At 47.8% G+C, this 15,340-nt stretch overlaps 1 protein-coding gene across 1 annotated transcript in view; it reads left to right on the forward strand.

The window, feature by feature from the left end:
* Positions 1 to 15,340, forward strand: part of ITGB3 (integrin subunit beta 3) — a gene marked incomplete at both ends in the record, with an annotated part of 43,911 nt that overhangs the window by 16,084 nt on the left and 12,487 nt on the right. Inside the window, 8 exons of the mRNA XM_084237745.1 lie at positions 5,423 to 5,618; positions 7,479 to 7,731; positions 10,027 to 10,189; positions 10,757 to 10,918; positions 12,238 to 12,333; positions 12,734 to 12,823; positions 13,501 to 13,635; positions 14,784 to 15,213. Coding sequence (XP_084093871.1) covers positions 5,423 to 5,618; positions 7,479 to 7,731; positions 10,027 to 10,189; positions 10,757 to 10,918; positions 12,238 to 12,333; positions 12,734 to 12,823; positions 13,501 to 13,635; positions 14,784 to 15,213 — 1,525 coding nt within the window. The remainder of the gene's footprint in view (positions 1 to 5,422; positions 5,619 to 7,478; positions 7,732 to 10,026; positions 10,190 to 10,756; positions 10,919 to 12,237; positions 12,334 to 12,733; positions 12,824 to 13,500; positions 13,636 to 14,783; positions 15,214 to 15,340) is intronic.

The raw sequence follows: 15,340 nt of genomic DNA on the forward strand, positions 1-15,340 counted from the left end.
TGCAGGCAACTGTGGCCCAGAGTCTGGGGTAAAAGAAGACTTTCTCAGGGTGTCTGTCCCCTCTCTTTGGCAGCACAGGACAAGTCACGTGGCTGTGGAATGCTGGGGCTTGGTCAAAGCCCTTAGGTTGCGTGACTCCATTTTGGAGGCGCAAGTATAGAATATTTATTGATGACTGGTGAATCCTGTCCCCTGGAGTAGGCGGGGGAGGGCAGGGACGGAAGGTGCAGGGTAAAATCAAAGATGAGGCAGGACCAGTCGAGGAATGGGTAGTAGAGTCAGAGAGGAAATGGGTCCATCTAGGACCAAAGAAAACTGATGAGGGGAGGTAGGAGGTCCAAGAAGATATTTTCTTAGACGAATGGAATATAAATAGGAAAGTAGGAGAGGCCAAGGGCGGAGCGAGTGACTACAGCTATCTCTGTGCAAGGGGTGGGGGGGAGTGGCACAGTGGAGGAGCCCACTGGGGGACCAAGTGTGACACCCCTACTCCCTCTTCCCCTCCCCCACACTGGAACGGGGAGGTGGGAATCCCAGGCTGGAACCTGAGCAGGGCTGCTATTTTTTTCCTGAGGACTTTCCCTGCACAGGCTGAGTTTAACTGCTGAAAGTGCCTTGGTCGTTGACTTAAAAACCCAAAACTGTACCGTCTGGGCCATTTTGTATGTGATTTGTTGCCTAATCCGCCCTGGAGAGCCCTCTGCTCTTGGCCCGCGCCCCCAGCTGCAGGCTGGGTTGGCAGTGCCTGGAAAAACAACTGGTTGGGCTCCGCTCTCCCTTGGTCCTAGAGGACGGCTGGGTGTGGAGAGCAAGCGCTTGGCTGGGCAGTAGGAAAGCTGGCCCATCTGCCTAGGGTGTGTTCCTGGGGGGCAGGGGGAGGGGCTTCCGATGCTGACACGGGTTGGGGTGTGTGCGATCTCTGGGCCCTGAATCTAGCACAGAGGCTGGCCCCACACAGAGATTCAACTTGTGGTCTTGATCTCAGTGGTACCATGATGGAATCTAGAACCTTCCAAACTTGCCTGGTGGTGAGAATCACCATGGGTGCTAATTAAATATAAAAATTTCCCAGCATGGACCCTGGACCTATTGCATCAGAATGAATGGTTATGATAGAAGATCTGGCAAATCAAAGCAGCTGGTCATCTGGGTTATGGTGTGTGGAGGTGCTGGTGATGTTGCCGATGTGATACAGGACACCCAGTTAAATAGGAATTAAACAACCAATAACTCTTTAGTATAAGTAAGTCCCCTGAATTTGGCAAACCCAAGGTGAAGGGAAGTACTCAGGATTCTCATATTGCCCAGAGTGTACATCAAAAGTGGACTCAGCCTGACATCCAATGTAAGAACGGGCTTGGGTCCTGGAAAGCAGAAAATTTCAGTAGAACTTCCTTTCCATGTTCTTCTCTTCATCTGCAGAGGAAAATTTAGGCCACTATAATTCCTTTCCTAACGTAATTTTATTCTTATTTCACTGTTACTTGGTCTTTCTACTTTTTTTAAATCTGAAGGATAAATGTTCAGCCTGAGAGTTTTGCTGCACCTTGTTATTGTGTGAGTGTAATATTAAAAGTGCTCCTTCCCCTTCAACCAGTGGGGCGTGAATGCCAATAACTATAAACAAAAATACGTTCCCTTTCCTCTCCTCCAGTCTGTTCCCTTCACACTACTTCTGTCTCTACAGTCAGGTGATTTCTTGTCCTCACCAGATGTCAGTCAAAAGAGCAATGTGAGTTTATTTGAGCTGGAGTGTTTGGTAATCCTGATCAACCCTGTGAGATAGGAAAGGTGATAGTCATTCAGCCTGAACTTGCACAATTTCCAAAATGGGATTCATGGAAAATGCGACTAATAGCATGTGTTGCTCTCCCAGGAAAGGGAGGGAATTCAGCTCATGCAGCACGTGGGCTGGGACTTCCCACCTCGGTGTTTATGATCTTCCCTTGGGTCTTGGTTATTTTTGCCCTTTTTATGTAATATCCGGTTTTACTGGAAGCTGGGACTTGAATATTCCTCTCCCTTCCTTCCCATTTTCTAAGTAACCTGGCGATATTTCTTCTCCCTTCTCAGCCTGTGTTGTCAAGAAAGGGAAGGTTGCTGAGTGTGTTGAGGTCACTCTGTTTCTGGGACAAGAGGCTCTCAGGGAGAGCTTGGCTGGGGCCTGGCCTGCTATGTTCCTGACTTCTCATGTCAGTGACCGCAAAAGGGAGGGAGGGAGACAGCTTTGTTTCTTAGTATTTACATTTCTAAGGAAGTTCGTAAGGAGCCTACAGATCATTAGCAAGGCCTCTCATTTCAAGCCTCCTCAAAGGCACTGTCATGTTAGCAAGCAGGGCCCAGGAATCCCCCTGCCAAAGCATTCTCTTCCTCGTGGATGAGTCCCTTTGGGGGTTGTTCTCATTCATTTTCTTGGCCTCCTCCTCCCCTCTCTCCTTCCCAGTCTTAGCTCTGGGAAGGATCAACTCCTCAGTGCATCTCGGTCTGTCCAATCATTGCCTTTTTGGGAAGGTTTTCTTCCTGGGGCTTTGTGGGCAACTGGGATCAGAGATACAGTGGGGAGCTTTTGAGCAGGAAAGATGCTGCTTTCCTAGGGGAGGGGTGGGGAGAGAAAGGCAGGGGCCGTAAGAAGAGTTTGGGCACAAAATTCCAAGTGCTGTGAGTCCTCCCCACTGCTGCTCTGGGTGTGGGCGAGGATGTTCATTTCTCTCAGCAAGTTGGAAGACCCTCGATGTCCTTGCTGGAATCTTTTAAGGCCAGGAAGACTTAGTCTTACACTGTTTCCCGTGGCTCATGCATTTCTCTGCCCTCAAACCTGTGAGGCTGAGAGAGAAAGAAGGAAGCTGCTGGCTTCCAGAAGTCCTCTCCACTCTTTGCCTGGGTTAGAGTGACCTTCATGCCATTTATCTCAGCCCGTTCAGGTGGCTGTAGCAAAAATATCTTAGGGTGGGTGGCTTAACAACCATCATTTATTTCTCACATTTCTGGAGGCTGGGAATCCCAAGATCAAGGGCCTAGCAAATTCTGTGCCACTTGCTCTTCTTGCCAAGTGTCCTCACATGCAGAAAGCCCCCACCACCACCCCAATACCATCATCTTGAGGGCTAGGATTTAACATATGACTTTTTGGGGCAGACACATTGGTTTATGATGCCATTGGTGTTGTTCCTGTGGAGGAGGGCTGGGAGGCGAGGGAGAGTCTGGGGGGGGGGTCTTCAGTTAGGGTCCTGATTTTCAAGTGTGGATGACTCCTTGAAGCCCAGTCCCTTCCCTGGAAGTGCTCCTACCAGTCACCCAGGGGCCTGACGAGGCCTCTACCTCTCAAGTCCCTCATTGGGGCACTCTCGGGTGTGGCTCTTTCCAGGACCATCACTGCCACGTCCTGCTTTTCTGCTGGACTCTCACTCTATCCTAGAATGAAACACAGCTTGCATTTCATGGGAGAATTAGTCGGACATTCGAGTAAGGGTCTCACTTCTGACACTTCCTACCTTCGTAACTTGGGCAGATGACTTAACTTCTCCAAGTCTCACTTTCCTTCCCTGTAAGGTTGGGTTCCATGTTTCTGAAAGTGCCAAGCCTCGGTTCCTCACTTGTAAAAGAATCCTGGTTCCAGCATCGCAGAACCGTCATCAGGGGGATGGCAAGAATCCATGTCAAGTGCTTATCTCAGAGCTGGCCATGCAGCAAGTGCTCAAAAGTGGTTGACATAGCCGTCCTGGGCTACTGGCTGGTTATTCAGCTGACTTCTGGATATGGCTGGAGGCGGGATGGTGGTCAGGGATGTCAAGGACCGGAGGGCCCAGATATTGTGAAATAGTCCTGGGAGGTGTTTTCCAGCGTTGGCAGCCAGTGCCCTCAGCAGGGTAAGGGCCCCCCTTGTGGGTTGGTGTCCCCATAATGCTGGCTCACTTTGTGAATGTCAGAGCAGGAAGGGACTGAAAACACCATGTCACCTAGTCCCCCCACTCCTTATCAAACAGGTGGGAAAACTGAGGCACACAGAAATGAAAGGATTTATCTGAGGTCACTTGGCTAACTAGTGGCAGACCTAGGATTGAATCTGATTCCCGTGTGCTTTCTGCTGTGGCAGGTCAACACTGAGGTGTAAAGGCACATGGAGCCCCCAGAGAGCCAAGGGATGCTTGCCATGGTCTCGGGAGGGTGCTCCACTTGTCCTTATCCAGGGCCAAAGAGGAAGCTTAGGCCATGGGACAGGCATCGTGATGCTTGCCCAAGCGTGTGCAGATCACTCATAAATGATTTTCCCAGGAACTATATTTTCTCCTATTTTTTTAAAATTCAACATCCATTCATGATGGAAATTTTTATTTATTTATTTATTATTTATTTATGCATACAAGAACTGGGATACAGGCCAGAGGTGTGGGGGGTGAGAGGATTCACCAGAGGCAGAGTGGGGAGCAAAACAGGCAGACTGACTGAAACACACTGCTGAGGGGAGCAGCGGGGGAGACAGGAGAGGTCTGCTGCACCATGTGGGTAGCTTCCTGGCTGGGGATGGAACTCAGGCCACAATGGTGATTATGCTGAGACTTAACCCCTAGGCCACCAGGGAGCCCCCCAGGAATTGTTGATGGAGCCTCTCATTACAAGTACTAACAGCCAGGTGTTCTGTGTGCACTGGCATGTTTAGTCCTGTGTAACATCCTTGTGAGGATGAGACTGTCATTGTCTTCGTGTTGAAGCTGAGGAAAGTGGGTTTGGAGAGGTTACGTGACCACCCTAGGAACCAGTTGGCCAGTAAGTGGCAAAGCTGAGATGTGGTCTCAGCCAACCTCCTCCTGTGCTCTTCACCCCTGTCTCTGCCTCCTTTGTGTTAAGTCCTAAGGGGTGCTAGGAATAGAGAGGGGGCAAGACACTCACAGCCCCTGCCCTCATGGATTGCACACCCCAGCCAGTGCCTTAACGCAGCATCTCCCAAGTGTTTTGACTCGGACCTACAAAAGAAACACATTGTCTATCATTATTTATTACATGTATTGTACACCTCTCCCCAATATATAAATGTGTCCAAAACAATATTTACTTTTTCTATTTATACACATTGATACTTTCTATTCTATTCTATTGCATTTTAATAACCAGGTGACTGAGATCCCCTGAATTGATTTTGGGACCTACAAGTGGGTTTCTCGCAGTTTGATAAAGGTCTATTATTGTTCTGCTCCACTTCTGAGCTTCCAGTCCATGTGCAGTCACCCATGCGGCCTTTGGAGGCCTCAGCTTCCCAATGGGCTCGCAAGCGGCCTTCTTGGGAAGGACTGGGCCAGTTCATTTATGCCGGTTTGGCTCCAAGTGCCGGGTGAGCTCCAGGCCTCTGGGAGGTGGCAGGGCCTGCAGGTGCGGGGAGACCCTGCAGCTCTTATCACAGACTTGCCCTTGGTCTCCTGTCTTACAGGCCCTGCCTCTGGGCTCACCCCGATGTGACCTGAAGGAGAATCTGCTGAAGGATAAGTGTGCCCTGGAGTCCATTGAGTTCCCCGTCAGTGAGGCCAGGATCCTGGAGGCCAGGCCCCTCAGTGACAAGGGCTCTGGAGACAGCTCCCAGGTTGTTCAAGTCAGTCCCCAGAGGATTGCACTGCGGTTACGGCCAGGTAGGGCTGGGGCACTTATGGGCAGAGGGCCTGGGCAGATGGGAACAGGGCACAGTGGCAGTCTGGGCAGGAAACCTGAGCAGGAAACAGCTCAAAACAGAAATGGGGGAGGAGGGGATGAGGGATGAGGGGAAATTATGTGCAGAATGCAAGAAAATGGAAGATGTTGAGACTTTGAGTCAGATCTGAATTTGAATCTCAGTTCTTCCATGTATTAGCTATTTGACCTTGAGTAAGTTACTTAACCCTCCTAACATAGTAGGTCTTGAAAAAACATTTGTTTCTTTCCCCCAAAGTCTGTTTTATACAAAGCTTGTAGCTTTGTATTGAGGCTGAAATGAGATATAAGATAAGAAAGCAATTTTAAGTCCCCTTTTCATGTGATATTGGCACAGGAGCACAGGGGCAGAGAAAATAGGCTCAGAACATTAGAAGGAGGAAGAATTAGATTAAGGACCGGCTTTTTGAAGCATTGACTTTGGCTTTTCAATTAGATCAAGAAGAATTTAAGAAAGTACTTTCTTTGTGCAAGGCATGTGATAGGTGTATGGGATTCAAAGAGTAGGACATACAGTAGTCCCCCCTTTTCTACAGTGGATGAATTTCAATGCCCCAGCAGATGCCTGAAACTGAGAACAGTACTCAGTGGACACACACACACACACACACACTTGTGAGTATGTATATATACGTATATGTGTGTGTATACATATATATATATATATATAAACTTTATTTTTTCCCTACACACTAAGTCCTCTCTTAATGGGATTGATTGGTTATTGGAAACTGAGATTTTAAGTGAAACAACATAAAATGAAACCAAATTTTAACACTGGCAATTTGATGTAAACAAGAGTTAAGTTCCTAAGGCATATTTAACTAAGGCATATTTTTGGTCATGAAAATATAACCGAACTTCTAAAATAAAAACCCCAAACAATTCTAATATTAAACAATAATTTGCATTCATTCATTTATTCATTTTCCAACTTATTCTAGTTCAGCATTGCAGGTGGCTGCAGCCTGTTCTGGTGGCAGCTCAGGGCAAAGGCAGGACCCAACCCTGAATGGGATGCTCTCCCATCACAGGGTGCACTCACACCTACATCCCCACATTCACTCAGGTTGGGATAATTGAGACATGGATAATTGAGACACACCCATGAACCTAATGTGCACATCTTTGAGATATAGGAGGAAATCAGAGCACTCAGAGAAAACCCACACAGACATGAGGAGCTTATGAACTCCAGACAGATAACCCTAGACAGGAGTGAAGGTTTTTTTTTTTCTCATCAAAGGTATAATGAAATGATATTGATTGAAATGATATTATTTGAGGACCTGCTATGTATCCATACCTATGATAAAGTTTAATTTAGAAATTAGGCACCGTAAGACATTAACAATAATAATTAATAACAAGATAGATCTCTTAAAACATGATAAAGTAATAAAAGTTATTACATTTTTTGTATTATGTCATCGTATGGTGGGTCACTGAAGCCTTGGAAAGTAAAAGCACTGATAAGGGGCGCAGTTTCCTGCCTCCTGCCTTTTGTAGGGTTTGAAGCGTAGAAAGTGCCAAAACCTCTGTGACTCAGGGCGGTAGATCCTTGAGACTTAGAGGTTTAAACAGCTGGTCATTTAGAGAGGATGGAGAGTTTTAGAATGGAAAAGAAGAGGTTAAAATGGGGGGAGGAATCAAAAGATTGAAAGAGAAATAAAACTGCAAGGGGAGAGAAGAGACCAGGGCTTTTACTTTTGATTTGATCAAGAAGTTACTTAATCCCAACAATGTCCAAATCCACTTGGAGGGAGAAAGAGGAGGAAAAGTTCCATTCTTCTGTCTTCTAGATGATTCGAAGAGTTTCTCCGTCCAAGTCCGGCAGGTGGAGGACTACCCTGTGGATATCTACTACTTGATGGACCTGTCTTACTCCATGAAAGACGATCTGTCCAGCATACAGAACCTGGGCACTAAGCTGGCCTCCCAGATGCGCAAGCTCACCAGTAACCTGCGGATTGGCTTTGGGGCCTTTGTGGACAAACCCGTGTCACCGTACATGTACATCTCCCCACCAGCGGCCCTCAAAAATCCTTGCTATGAGTAAGTCCCTTCTCTGTGGAAGCCAGAGTAGCACCCCTACACTTGACCCCAGGCAGGGCCACATCCCGATTCCTGATTCTAGTTCTTGGGTATCTGTTGGCTGCCTTCTGGCCAAATCACATTTCCTCTTGGCCTTGGTCTTCCTGTCTGGCAAGGGAGTGGGCCTGTTGATCTGAAGTTTGTGTTAATGGAATCCAAGGCTAGGAGACCTAGAAAGAAAATCCATCAGCATCTTGATCTTGGTTACAAATAAAAAGGCAAGAATGGGAGGAAATGATGTCAAAAGCAAAGATTAAATTTTTTTTTTGGTAAATATAATGCTGGCTATTTCTTTTCTTTTCTTTTCTTTTTTTTTTAAGATTTATTTATTTATTTATTTATGCATAAAAGAACTGGGGTACAGGCCAAAGGTGTGGAGGGTGAGAGGATTCACCAGAGACAGAGTGGGGAACAGAACAGGCAGACTGACTGGAATACACTGCTGAGGGGAGCAGGGGTTGAGACAGGAGAGGTCTGCGGCAACATGTGGGTAGCTCCCTGGCTGGGGATCGAACTCATGCTGCAGTGGCTGTGGATAGTTTCATAGGTTGCGTCTTAACCCTTTGCACCACCAGGAAGGCCCAAAAGTAAAGATAAATTTATGGATAAGTAGATAGAGGAATTATGGCTTCAGAAGGATTGATTCCAGTGTCCTCCTACTCCTCAAATGTATGAATCCTACAAGGATTAAGATGCAGCATTAAAATAAAGTCCTAGAAAAATGGAAATTATACTTATTGAACCATTGAATCATCTGTAAATTGATAAAGTGTGCCTCTGTTGACACTTTGGTTTATAATTGATTGAGTGACTTGTTTATTTAATTGGTGGAGGCTATGCAAATCCATGTGCTTTCCTCATTTAAAATGACAGTGACTGAGTCTGACAAGGTGTAAGACTTTTTGCGTTTTCAGAGTTATATGATGTATCTTTTAACCTCCTGTCTGGGTTCTGTATTTCCCCAACTACGCTGTCAGTCATCAATTTAACTAACAAATTAATTAGGCTGGGGACAGAAATAGTCCTCTCTGGTACAGACCTATTTATTAATGGTGCAGGGACATTTAGTGACCCATGAACATTTGCCATATGTTTGTGTTGGTGTTACTTCAGAGAAGTGTTAAGCATAAGGTGATAACAAATAAGTCTCCCTCCAATCAGAGTGCTTTGTGTTTATTAACTCATTGAAGCCTCACAACACCTCTTATAAGTTATGTGCTGTCATGTCCCCATTTTTTAAAAATGATTTATTTATTCATACAAGAACTGGGGTGCAGGCCAGATGCACGGGGGGTGAGAGGATTCATCAGAGACAGAGCAGGGAGCAGAACAGACAGACTGACTGAAATACACTGCTGAGGGGAGCAGCGGGTGCGACAGGAGAGGTCTGCTGTGCCATGTGGGAATTTCCCTGGCTGGCCGGGATCAAACCTGCACTGCAGAGGCTGCAGACAGCTTCACAGCGCTGCGCTCAACCCGCTGCGCCACCAGGGAGCCCATGTCCCCATTTTTGTAGCTGAACTATAGAGCATCTTGCCTGAGACCCCATGACTAATAAATGGAGGAGCTGGGATTTTTTTTGGTGAGATGTTATTTTTCTAACAGCGCTTATAAAACTTGCAACAAGGCATTTAATTAATGCATCCTTCTGTTTAAAAGTAGGTGTTAATATGAAATTTATTTTTTATTTGTTTTTAATGTTTAATTAATTTTTAATTTTTTAAACTGAGATTTATTTATTGTCTTACATGGTTGTTCATCTTTGGACAGTATTTGATTTCTCCCCTCAGGCGTAGCCCCCATAGTTCTTCCACTGCCACAACACCCGAGATCCATCACTGTAGTCCTTGTGTTCTTCCCTCTCCTGTTTCGACCCTTCTCCCTACCTCTCCCCAGCTGTATGCCTCAAGTCTATGGTCATCTTGCAAGTTTTGTCTTTTTCCTGACCCTTTGTTTGGTTTTCTTATATTCCCCCATAAGTGAAACTATCTGATATTTATCTTTATCCTTCTGACTTATTTTGCTTAGTGTATTGCCTTAGGAGCTGGGATTTGAACCCAAGCAGTCTAGTTCCATATCATTTAGGCTAGCAGCAGGTAAGGTCAATATGGGGCCTAGGTATTTGAGTGTTGGGGGGACCATCTGCCACTGGTGGTTATTATAGAGCTGGTTATTATAACCACTGTCTGTATTTACTTCCTCCTACTCCCCTTCCCATGCAGCCTTTTCCATCATGGTGTCTCCCTCCCTCTCCAGTATGAAGACCACCTGTTTGCCCATGTTTGGCTATAAACACGTGCTGACGCTAACGGACCAGGTGACTCGCTTCAATGAGGAAGTGAGGAAGCAGAGTGTGTCCCGGAACCGAGATGCCCCTGAGGGCGGCTTCGATGCCATCATGCAGGCTACAGTCTGTGATGTGAGTTCAGAGGGCTTGGAGTGCCAGGTGTGGTTCTCACATGTCAAAATGGGGAAGGAAGTGGCTCAACAGTGCAGATGTCTGTGTGCAGCAAGAGGCTGGAAGTAGACAGAGCTCCTATGGTTTGAGCAATAAGTTGCTCCTAATACACAGTTGGTTTCCCCTTCCTGGCTAGAACTGACATTTGTTTGAACCTCAAAGGTCCCGGTGTCCTCCGGGGAGGGCTCTCTCCAGCATCTCTGGAAGTGTACCAGAGTCAGGGCTGGGTTCTCATGACCTCAGCCAAGTGCACAGCTGTTCAGATGGGATTTCTTCTAGCCCAGCTCTGCGGATGCAGGTGGATTTCTAGATGGGTCATGTGACTATCATCAGAGAAGTTATTTCAATTTGAAGTTGAAAAGGTGTTCAGCTATGAGACTGTTTTCTTAAGAGAACACAAACCCTGAAGTCCCAAGATGGAAAGCTCCAGTTGGTGCTCCAAGGGTTGGGATGAAGGCCTTTCCCTGGATCTTGCCTACGGTGGGCTAAACTTCTTTCTCTCTTTGGCCCTTTATTTTTTTTAAACAGGAAAAGATTGGCTGGAGGAGTGATGCATCCCACCTGTTGGTGTTCACCACTGATGCAAAGACTCATATAGCACTGGATGGAAGGCTGGCGGGCATTGTGAAGCCCAACGACGGGCAGTGCCATGTTGGCCGTGACAACCACTACTCTGCCTCCACGACCATGGTGAGATTCTGTGTACAACATGTGGTTCCTGTTCACCACGGCCAGTGCTACCCTAAGCCTGGTAGAGTCTCTGTGAATATAAAAATGGCAGCCCATACTCTGGGCAGGGTGTGGGGTTCATTTCTTCCTGCTCCCACCCCTACCAACTGAAAACGCTCCTTCAGGGCACAACCTGCACAACCACTAGAGAATTAGAGATGGCCCTGACCATGGTCAGTGTTTCCACCACTTTACAGCCTTCAGCAGCAGCATAGCTTTCAGAATGGATCCAAAGAGCTTTCACAGATCCAGCTGGAAAGCCAGCCTTTCTCTTCACTCTGCACTGATTAGCCCTTTCTTGGAATTCCATGCCCTTATTGGAAGACAATAGAGGAAAAAGATCAAAAATCATCGCAAGCACAGAGAGCAGGTCATATGGGGGAAGGTTAAAGGACTCAGTCATTTAGTATGAAGGAAAGGAGGCAAAGGATGATTTAATGATGCATGAGAAGACTTCTTATGTCTTCTATGGCTGTACATGGTTACATAAGAGAAAAGAAGTTGAAATGAAAACAGAAGAAATTGTCATAAGCAGTAAAGAAAACGTACAGACCCTTAGGATGCTGATACTCTGGGCATCTTGGGGGAGGTGAGAATTCTTCATCTCTTAAAGACAGCAGAGCAACTACCTCTTCTAGGTGGCTTAAAGGTATACCTGTGTAAACAGGAGCCTGAGCTGGATGATTTCATGAGCTCCTTGTAAGAGCTAGGATCCCAGGGATGTGTTCACAACTTACTCACATACCCAGTGTTGCTTGAATTCCTTGGTATCAGTAATATCCCAGTTAAGCACTACCCAGTGTTGTGCTTGAATTCCTTGGTATCAGTAATATCCAAGTTAAACACTACCTGGCAATGGGTGATCCAGTAACTATTGACCCCCCTCTATGCAAGGCAACTTATCAGGAGCAGAGGGAGCTAAAGAGTCTATAGGTCTTCCCCTTAGGGAGTTTTCGGTTTAGTTGAGGTAAAGGTGTGTGTCTGTTACTCCAAGACAGGAGGAAGCTGCTCCATGGTGTGAGTGCGTCAAACCTGAGTAGGAGGAAAAGGGCTTAGTTTTGACACCACCAGGCTGTACCTCTTCATCTCTTACTGGAGTTCTCATCTCTTACTGATTTTGTGCTTCTGCTAACCCTTCTTGCCTTGATTTGGTCGTGGGTGAAAAGCTGTGAGCACCATCATTGACTGGACCACAGCTCCAGACAGCCAAATTCTAAGGCTTAGAACCCAGGGGGCTACGTGAGACCCCTTACTAACCTCCATCTCCTCCCTCTTTCCAGGATTATCCCTCTCTGGGTCTGATGACTGAGAAGCTATCCCAGAAAAACATCAATTTGATCTTTGCAGTGACGGAAAGGGTCGTCAACCTCTACCAGGTGACTGTCTTTGGGGCTTCCTGGAGTGGGGGTGGGGACGTGTTCCTGGGAGATAGCCCTGGCCAGCACTGGCCACGATCCCCAACCAGGAAAGACATGTTCCCAGGAGCTAATGATTCCTCTCTCCTGCCTCTGTTTGCTCCTCCTCCCACCTAGCTGGCTGGGGGTTGATTTTGTAGTGGTGGAGTGGGGAAATTCAGTGGGCTGAGAGGTGTGAGGTGTTCTCTATAGTTTTGCTCAGGGCTGAAAAACTGCCACATAGATTGCTGGCAGTGACAAGTAAATCATCTCTTCCTTCCCTCAGTGTTCATTTCAAGATCCTCAGTCTGATTTGGGGAGGGTTTTTGGAGGTTATCACTGATACTCAGTCAGCTCTGGACCTCTGGGTCTTCCTTTCTAGAACTACAGTGAACTCATCCCAGGGACCACAGTGGGGGTCCTGTCTGCTGATTCCAGCAATGTTCTCCAGCTCATTGTTGATGCTTATGGGGTAAGTGTTTTGCCTTAGAATGGGCCTGTTTGGCATGTTTTTGGGAGGGCACAGTGGCCTGGCTGCCACTCCACCATGCAGCCCTTGCTGCCTCCCTTTTGTTCTCCCAGAAGTTAGATGATGGCAACAGTGGGCAGATGCAACCTTTTGAGAAAGAATTTAGCCCAGAAAGGAATGCCAGGGGGTGTCAGGAGAACAGGGGAGAGCTTCAAGCAGGTGGGAGGGAAAGAGAAGATCGGGATGGTAATGAGAAAGAAGCAGAGCCCTGAAATTAGTGGGGGGGGGGTGGAGGTTGCAGGAGAGCTGTGCTCCAACAATAGAGAAAAGAGGGGGCTGAGTCATGGGGAAGGTGAGACTGATTAAAAATTATGTGGAAAGTGCTCAAAGGTGCCCAGACTGGCACCCCCCATTGCATGTCCACGAGGCCTGCAGGTTGGTAGAGCTTGTTTAGATTTTACTTGGATTCACCTTGACACAAATGGGAACACTGAGAAGGAACAGGCCCTGGCCAGGAAATAGGCTTCTGCGGTGCCCTGGCAGCTTGCGGTGAACCTCAGCATCTGGCACTGCCAGGGGGAGTCCAGGGCCACCAGGTAGGTTTTGCCTGGGATGGAATTGACTTTTACCAGTTGCCTCACAGCACACGTGCTTTTCTTCCTTTTCCTTCTTCTGCTCAGAAAATCCGCTCTAAAGTGGAGCTGGAAGTGCGTGACCTGCCCGAGGAGTTGTCTCTGTCCTTCAATGCCACCTGCCTCAACAACGAGGTCATCCCAGGCCTCAAGTCTTGTGTTGGACTCAAGATTGGAGACACGGTGAGTTGGCTGTGCAGGGGCTGACCCTGGCCTGCGCCTCTGAGTGACTGTGGGTGCCCTGCCCCTTCTTTCTCTGAGCCTTTTTCCTGAAGGTCATTACCAGCAGATGCATGGAGGTGCCACCCACTTCCTCTGAAGTGGGTGCTTCAACTCTCTGTTAAGTAGACGTCATAAGTTTTTAAAAACTTGCATCTAGGCCATGGCTATTGGTTCATGCATACTTAATTGCAAATGAAAATACTTACCTTCAGAAGGCTCCTAACTAGTCTCCAGCCTTCTCCAAGGTAATGCCTTTCCCCCGCTCCACTAGATATTGCTGAAAGAACAGCGTTAGCTTTGAGTGTTTGCTGAGCATGGACTTCCTGGCAGCCATTGTTCTGGCTGCTGAAGCTTCAACAGCAAATGGAACAGTGAAAATGCCTGCCTTGGGAATTTCTGAATGTAAATGTTCGCTTTTCCCTCAGGAGCTTTCCTTCATTGAAGAATATTTTTCCTTAGCTTCTGCTTAAGAGTTTCGTGAAGGGGGACAGAATGGAAGGGGATATCTCTCTCTCTACCTCTCATCTGTATCTCTATGTACCCTTATAGTTTTAAGAATTTTTTTCCCCTTATGTAGATCTCTATCTCCATCCACCTGACTCCGTATTCTCGGCACATGTGCACACACCCCTTGTAAGAAATATCGGCCTAAAATGCATTTGATTGCACGAGTGATGATGCAATGTTATGTGGAAATTGAACAGCAGGGCCTGAGCCTGCACACAGTGTGGCATTGTGTGGTGCAAAAGAGAGCTTCATCTCACTGATGTAATGCCATCAGGCCAGCTCACTCAGTGGCCAACGCAGAGGGTCACAGGATGACACTTGAGCTGCTTGATTTCACCTGTGGCATAAAAACACACACCTGTCTCCTGACTGTGGACCATGTCTCTGTACCCAGCCAGATATGCCACCCTGCACAACTCTCCTGGGGCTTGTGCGTTGGCCTTGCGAACCTACGTAGAAGGAAGGCAGGAGAACTCCAGGTAGCAGAAGGATACCACACCCAGTTTGGGCATCTTTGTCAGGGCAGGGAGCAGCTTCCTATCAGGGCTGGCATGTTAACTGGGCCTACCTGTGTTGAAATATGATCTTGCTTTTTAATCCAGGTGAGCTTCAGCATTGAGGCCAAGGTGCGGGGCTGCCCCCAGGAGAAGGAGAAGTCCTTCACCGTCAAGCCTGTGGGCTTCAAGGACAGTCTCACTGTCCAGGTGACCTTCGACTGTGACTGCGCCTGCCAGGCCCAGGCGGAGCCTGCCAGCAGCCGCTGCAACAATGGCAATGGGACCTTCGAGTGTGGGGTGTGCCGCTGCGGGCCTGGCTGGCTGGGGTCCCAGTGTGAGTGCTCGGAAGAGGACTACCGGCCTTCGCAGCAGGATGAGTGCAGCCCCCGCGAGGGCCAGCCGGTCTGCAGCCAGCGTGGCGAGTGCCTCTGTGGGCAGTGTGTCTGCCACAGTAGCGACTTTGGCAAGATCACGGGCAAGTACTGTGAGTGTGACGACTTCTCCTGTGTCCGCTACAAAGGGGAGATGTGCTCCGGTGAGTAGGCCTGTACCCCTCTCCGCCGTCCTGGGACCCACACATTCTCACACACCTGCAGTCTCTGGCAACATAGGCCAGGGCTCCAGGTGGGCCCCGTGAGGCTCAGTGGGCAGGGCTGAGTAGA

Source organism: Talpa europaea (genome assembly GCF_964194135.1).
Source record: "Talpa europaea genome assembly, chromosome: 7".
Classification (NCBI taxonomy): domain Eukaryota; kingdom Metazoa; phylum Chordata; class Mammalia; order Eulipotyphla; family Talpidae; genus Talpa; species Talpa europaea.